Source organism: Kryptolebias marmoratus, linkage group LG1, assembly GCF_001649575.2.
Source record: "Kryptolebias marmoratus isolate JLee-2015 linkage group LG1, ASM164957v2, whole genome shotgun sequence".
Classification (NCBI taxonomy): Eukaryota; Metazoa; Chordata; class Actinopteri; order Cyprinodontiformes; family Rivulidae; genus Kryptolebias; species Kryptolebias marmoratus.
The window spans coordinates 20,668,064-20,675,095 of record NC_051430.1 but is presented as its reverse complement, the minus strand read 5'-3'; the positions used below and the strand labels follow the sequence as shown (position 1 = coordinate 20,675,095).

The 7,032-nt window shown below is 38.1% G+C and overlaps 1 protein-coding gene and 1 long non-coding RNA gene across 5 annotated transcripts in view; one reads left to right on the top strand and one right to left on the bottom strand.

Moving 5' to 3' along the window:
- Window positions 1-1,571: 1,571 nt before the first annotated feature.
- The window catches only part of frmd3 (FERM domain containing 3), a 47,937-nt gene continuing 42,476 nt past the window's right edge, over window positions 1,572-7,032 (bottom strand). For all 3 annotated transcript variants that reach the window (XM_017413847.3, XM_017413853.3, XM_017413854.3), the window contains one exon: window positions 1,572-6,980. In XM_017413847.3, the coding sequence (XP_017269336.1) occupies window positions 6,500-6,980 (481 nt within the window). In that variant the 3' untranslated portion in view covers window positions 1,572-6,499. The remainder of the gene's footprint in view (window positions 6,981-7,032) is intronic.
- LOC112450418 overlaps window positions 6,889-7,032 on the top strand; it is a 26,239-nt gene continuing 26,095 nt past the window's right edge. For both annotated transcript variants that reach the window (XR_003039048.2, XR_005233140.1), the window contains exon 1: window positions 6,889-6,990. This is a non-coding gene — a long non-coding RNA (uncharacterized LOC112450418). The remainder of the gene's footprint in view (window positions 6,991-7,032) is intronic.

Below are 7,032 nucleotides of genomic sequence, written 5' to 3'. Positions count from 1 at the left end.
GTTGACGCGTTGTCCTCGTGTCAATCTGAGAAGGTGAAAGTTACCCACTCCCAGCTGCTCCTTTACAGGTAAAGTTTGATCCATCTGCTGTGTCTCGTGTTTCTTTTTCCCAAGGTGAGACCCTTATTTCTACTTTTTGGTATCAATTTTGAAAGCTTTTATTCTTTTCTCCCCATTCTCTCCTTCCCATCAGCTTCTCTTTCTACATTTCTTTTGTCTTTCGATCATTTTTGCCTTTGACTGAGCTGCAGCCGCCTCCTGAAACATGTCAGAAAGCTCAGTGCTTTGAGGATCTAGTTGTGAGGCGTTCGTGGCAGCACTGAGAACCTTTTAGAAGGGCTGCTGTGGATTCTTTGATCCAGTTTGTTGCAGAATCTGATGTAAGTGATTTGTCCTGCTGTCTAATGTGTCTGCAGAGTGCCTTTGATAACACACACACACACACACACACACACATATGTGTGTGTGTGTATATATATATATATATATATATATATATATATATATATGAAGTACCATCGGAAAGTCTCATGGAAGATGTGAATGNTATATATATATATATATATATATATATATATACACATATGTGTTGTTTTCAGTTTCTCTTAGAAGCAAACATGCAGATCATATTAGTGGGGAGGTTTGTAGCTTCAGCTGTGATGTTTTTGTTTTTTTCATTACTTTGATAATTAGTTGACTTGGGTCCTTCCAAACCCTCTTGTACCTCTCTGGTTCTGTCTGTCATTTATGGTAAAACTCTGCCCCAGTTTGGAGGAAGCAGTCAGTCGGCTCCTGCCTCGGCTTTTGACGCTCACTGAAGAGGGAGTCAGGGAGAAGATGAAGGCTCAGCTTCTGGTTCAACTCACGGTTTCCAGCTGCCTGAAGGAAAAAAAACAGAACAAACGTCTTTTTCTTGTGATTGAGTGAGTCTCCTCGGAGTTTATGCTGCTCTTGTTTTCAGATTTATCTTGTTTTGGGGATTATGCTTCGTTGGGTCTCCTCTCACTTTCTATTCCCTCGTTAGTATTTTCTCTTTTAACCTTATAGGATCTGTGGGAGATATCATAAAACCATATATACTGCAAGTTCTGACAGATGATCTTGTCACCTTTAGGATGCTGTGGAGGCATCAAGTTGTCTTTTTTCTGCTCCAGGAATCTTCTAAAATTGACCTTTCTTTTCTACAAACAAACAACTTCCAGACACATTTCAGAAAGTATTTTTGACAAAAGTCTTACTTGTTAATTGTGCTAATATCCCTTTAAAAGAAATTAATCTTTTGCTTTTGCTTGTCTTAAAGGTCTGGTTATTATATTTCATAAAAACATTAAATCACTTGAAAGCCTCAGAAAAAGCTTTAGAAGACATATCTTTGCCCTCATCAAGTCGTTCAGCTTCGGTGTAACTCTCTGCCTACTTTGGTGCATTTATTTAACCTCTCTATGAATGATCAAGTATCCGATTTCGTTAATTAATTTCTCGAAATAATTTGTTTTGTTCCGGTTCAAAAGCAAGATGTTCTTATTAAAAACATTCCTTCCCTTCTTCCTTTCAGTAAGATAAGATCGGAATCAATAGAGAAGGTTTTTTTTATTTCCTAAAAGCATATTACCACTGACTACATAAATAAGAACGTCTGGTTCTGAAAGTACATTTTTGAGCACTTCCTGTATCAAATGAAACAAAAAATAAATAAAAACAAAACATCAGTTTCTACTTTTTAACACATGCGGGAGACAAAGCTCTGAGAAAAAACAAATGTTATACATTTTCAACTCAAAATGTTTCAGAAGAATCCACACTAAAGTGATCCTGGCCATCGGGGATCTTTATTGTGGCAGTATTAACATATAAAACAACCCAATTTTTTTTATTTTTACAACATACAAACATTCAAAATTTTTACTTCACAAAGATCATAAGGCTTGGTTGTCTCTTTTATTTCCTTCTCTTTTTATTTTTTTCAGATTTATTTTTAGAGCTCCCCGAGAGGCTTATGCAAAAAGGACTAAAAGAAAGAAAGAAAAATAAGAAATAATCTAACAAATTGAATACAAAACAATCTTTAAAAACACCACAGGGACCGTGCAAGAGAATCTGCTACTGTACAAGCCCACATAACACTGAAATAATATACACGGTTTTAGTTCCTTTTTTACTTATTGTTCAGCATTTTTGCATATGTTAGACCTGAGTTCAAATATTTAAAATCTTAAATAAATGAATTAAAAACTTGGTGGTTTTTTTTATTACATATATTTCATTTTTCTTTGATTTTAAAGACGTGTCATTCAATTTAAGGTTTGTAAATACTTGACTCATTTAAGAAACTTAACAACATTAACTCATATGTGACATCAGAAAGTGTGTGGGTTTTTTTCATTTGTGTTTTAGTTGTTTCTTTTAAATCACAGTTGAAATACAAGCAACCAAAGCTGCACTTTTAAACCATCTAGTTCGCCGCTTGTCAAACACAGGATCTCAGATTCTTTCGCTCAAGGCAGAGCTAAAACTCAGAATAAATAAATATCTTAAAAGATGCAGTTAAACTAATAAATGAGCTCTAAACTCATATAATGCTACAGTGTTATGTCAGCTGGACCATGATGTGTTGATCTCAGAACAAAAGGCCTTTTTTCTGTTAGCATCGAGCTAATGTTTCGTTTTTATGAACTCTGAGCTGGAGGTTTTGACATTTGGTTTCACAAACTGAACCTTTTTTTTAGCATCCGGTTAACAGCATGATAACTAAGATTTTGTTTTAATGTTTTGTTTTTTCAAACTGAAAGCGTATGAATCCCAAGCCTGCTTATGACAGCTGACATGCAACCATTAGCGCCGACATTTAGCTTCAATGGCTCATAAACACATAGCAATAGCATGAGGATGCTATTATAGAGCTGCTTTTTTTAGGAGACTAAAAGATTAAATGTTCCAAAAAAGCCAAATCATTTTAATAAAACATAACTTTAATGGGTAAACTGAGAGGACGCTATTGGAGACTTAGCAACCACACGCATGACTCTGGTCGATTTTATGCCTAAAGTTAAAGCCCAGTTTTGATTGAGAAAACAAAAATGCTTTTCATTAATATTTTGGACATGTTTTGTTTTTTTTCTTATCATTTTTTTTTTCAGATGGCAAAAAATCCAAAGAACATGCATTTATCTAACATGGTTGAGACAGCCAAGCCTGTAACAAGATTGCTTTACACAGACAAGACACACGAAGCGAAGAGAGAAAGAAAATATTCAGCTTTTCACTGTTTTTTTTGTTTGTTTGTTCATTTTTTGTGTCACAGCTAAACACACAGTATTTACAGATGGGGGCATGCAGTTTGCATGGAGGGATTATGAAGCCAGAAGAAAGACTCCCCTGTTTACTTAGAGGAAGATGAAGCACAAAAAGTCAAAGACTGAAACCAGTGACAAACTTTAAAGCTGTGTTTACATGACGCCTTTACAGAGACTTGTTTTTATTTGTATTTTTTTTAGCTGCGTGGAGTATTCCCCACACTTTAGCGCCTGTGCATACAAGACAAACATTTAAAGACATAAATATATTTAAACCCCATGTTTTATGAGAAGATGGGTGTCATTTAGCAGTCGTACACAGAGAGGCAACACTTAACTCAGATGATTTGGGCTGCTGAAAGCAAACATCATGATTTGGCCCTTTGCTTGGCATCGCCTTTGAAAATCAGTGCATGTGCTGTAGTAGGAAAATAAATGCTTTGTCTTAAATAAGTATGTTTCTGTTGTTACTGCATATTCTTTATATGCATAAAGTTTGCAAATGCATAAAGTCTATATGTTAGCTGACAGAAACGAGCCTCTGTGTGAGCTCTGAAAGGGATCGAACAAGAACGGCTCAATTACTGGCCACAAACATGAGTTCCTTTTTTACTAATATTCCTATATGAGATGGATGCATACATAGATGATAAAAGTAGACAGGCGGGCTGCAGTCATTTACTGTATGTTTGACTCATAAAAGCATAATGTGACGATTATGGATAAGCCAAGAAGACGTTGTTAATAGATGACTTTTTTTTTGTACTTTTTAGACCCTTTTTTTAAAATTATGAACTGAAATTGCTAACACCTTTCCTGAGAAGTTCATCAAAACTAAACTACTTTTTGAACACAACTACTTTTAACATGTTTGATCTGAAGTAAATGTCTTTTTTTTTATCTTTCATAGCCACGTTTTTCAAAAGTCACTTTTTGAAGTGACTCCCCTACTTCTCTTTACTGTCATTGTGCATCAGCTAATGTCCCGTCGAACACATACCATCACACTCGAATCACACTTGGCTCCAAACGCTGAATCAGCGTAAAACAGCTGGCATCACTTTGCACATCTGCATAAAAAAAAACACCTCTGGAAACCTCAACAGGGACAGCAGTAAAAGGTGAAACATGACGTTCTCGTAAATACTTTTAGATCCATGGCAACAAATCATTTCTAGTTTCTGTCTGTGATGAGCACACTAACTGTTTCGTCTTAAAGGGATAGTTCAGATCTTTTGAAACGGGGCTCCATGAAAGGAGTACGTTAGCGCTTTGAGAAGTCTCAGTTTGAAGAAATATGGATAATTTACTGACTGGACTAAATAGGTTACAGACAATCTGAATGGGGCCGAAACCAAAGTGGCAAACGCTCTTTTACGCCTCTTTTATAAACCTTTACACTGCTGTCAATTTTACATTATCTGGTTATTCTGGCATACATAAGTGCTACAGCTAGCTGCAGCTGTTAATTTTACCTATTAATAACCATAAACTTCTATGTTAGTAACAGATTTATGTAAAACTGATAGATTTTTTTGTTTGTTTGTTTGTTTTTTGCAACCTAACACTGTGTCCTGTTACAGACACAGTGTTAGATATGACTTTTGTTCCTCCTCTTTCCCAGTGTTTCTCTTTTATTCTCTCTTTTTCTTATCTAATGAATTAGGGCAGAGCCTCCAATGGCTGCAGCCTCAGGCACCCTGTCTCCCCATGTTCTCTGTTATTTGTTTCTTCTTTGGACGGGCTGTACTGAAATGTAATTTCGTACCACAAACATGCAAATGCAAACTGACATGACAATAAAAGATCCTTGAATCCTTGAAGAGTAAAGGCTTTTAGAATCGTCCTCACACGAATCACTATGAATTTGGAGATTGATCGTTCAAAACCTTTCCACAGAATCCCACTTTAAATGAACTGAACTGTCACTTTAGCGTCTTCTGCACCAGGAAACTACTTGCTTACTTGGATAGATGACGCATCAACGCCTCATGTGTTTCTTTACGTGCCATGGACTCACTGTGCAATTCAAAGTGTGATGACTTGTTCAGATTTTTTGCAACATTTTCTTCCATTTCCACTGAGCTCCTCCTGAACTTTGACCTTTATTCAGCAAAACAACAAACCTCAAGTTCAGACTTTCTACTGATCCACCTTTATGAAAAATGTACCGGATCCAATAAGCTGACAAACATCCAGAAATTCAACAAAACACACAATTCACTGTCACAAACAAGTTTCTTTCTAGTCTTCCAGTGGCTTCCAAAATGACATCAAATAATCTGAAAAGCTGAAGATTTGTGCTATAACCTCTGTAAGAATAAAACCAGGTTACTACCAAAAACAACAAATGTTGATGGCAGCCTTAAAAAAATAGTTTAAGTTTCTCAACGACCATCAGCCTGATAAACTGCAATAAAATAGCTTTTTTATTTGTTTTTTAAATATTCTTTTGTAAACTCTCAATTTGAAAATAAGCTCAAAGTAGATCTTCTGACTGAAAAATTCCTGAAAGATCTGGATCACATAAAAATGTACAAAACATTAAAAACTTATTTAACATCGCAACTTTTGATATCTTTGCTCATTTTCTTCATTTTTTTTTTCTTTTTTAAATGTACGTATACCGTTGCTGTGGCTTTCATTGCGTTTACTGGAAAATAAATCCTCTTTGTGCTCCTTCTCGCTCCGTCATGACTGACATGGCCTCTACCCAATCAGATGATCCGCTCTCAGGACCACAGCCAATCAGAACCTCTGCTTGTCAGCATCAGGAGTGAACAGGTCAGTAAAAGATCCAGTAAAATAACTACTTTTGCTTTTATTTCTGACTTCTTTTTTAAGTTCTGTCAAAAGTGTCTATCCTATCAAGTGATTGAATTATGAAAAAAAAAATCCTTTCCAGTTTTTCTTTTTGTTTCATTTGATTCTTTAAAGTAAATCCTGCCAAAGAGGTAAAAGAATTGCCCTCCATGCTGTGTCATTTAGGCAGAACTGCCTTTTTGGACTCACCTTGCTACAGTTCTAGGAGTCATCAGATGTTTGGCATTAATTAACACAGATTTATGCACATAAGTGAAATTATTTCACCTCAGTGGCAGTTTGATTCTTTTCCCTTCGTTAAGACAGCAGATAATATCGAACCACGAGCTAAAACAGACATTTTGACAGGTGTCATCGTGACCCTCCTCTGCTCCTCGCCTCCCTCAGTCGGACGACAGGTTCTCCATGGCCATGCTGATCTTGCACAGAATCCAGCGCCGAAGCGGGCAGTAATATTCGTAGTGGAACTGCTCGAACTCTGGCGTCTGCCGGATCTCGTGCAGGAACGACACGTCGATGTCCGACTCCAGCAGCAGCAGCAGGGTGGGCACGGTGACGAGCAGGACGCCCACTACCACGGCGACCAGCCGGGCCAGGCCCAGCACGCACGTGTTGACCCTCTCGTTGGACGACAGCAGGCGCAGGCTGCTGGTCAAGGCTCCGCTTATCCCGCCCGCCGCAGCCAGGCGGGCGCGCTCGTACGCCCGCTCCCGCTCCCTCTCGGCCTCCAGCTGGGCCTGGATGTCGGGGTCTGCGTGGAGCTCTCGTAGCAGCCGGGCGGGACTCTGGACCGGAGAGGAGAAGAGCAAGCTGGCGCCTGCTTGACTGTCGTCCACCGGAGTGGGAAGCATGCTGGCACAGGGGCTGCAAAGAGGTGAGAAGATACACAAACACCCTCTTTAGCTCCAGGCCATCA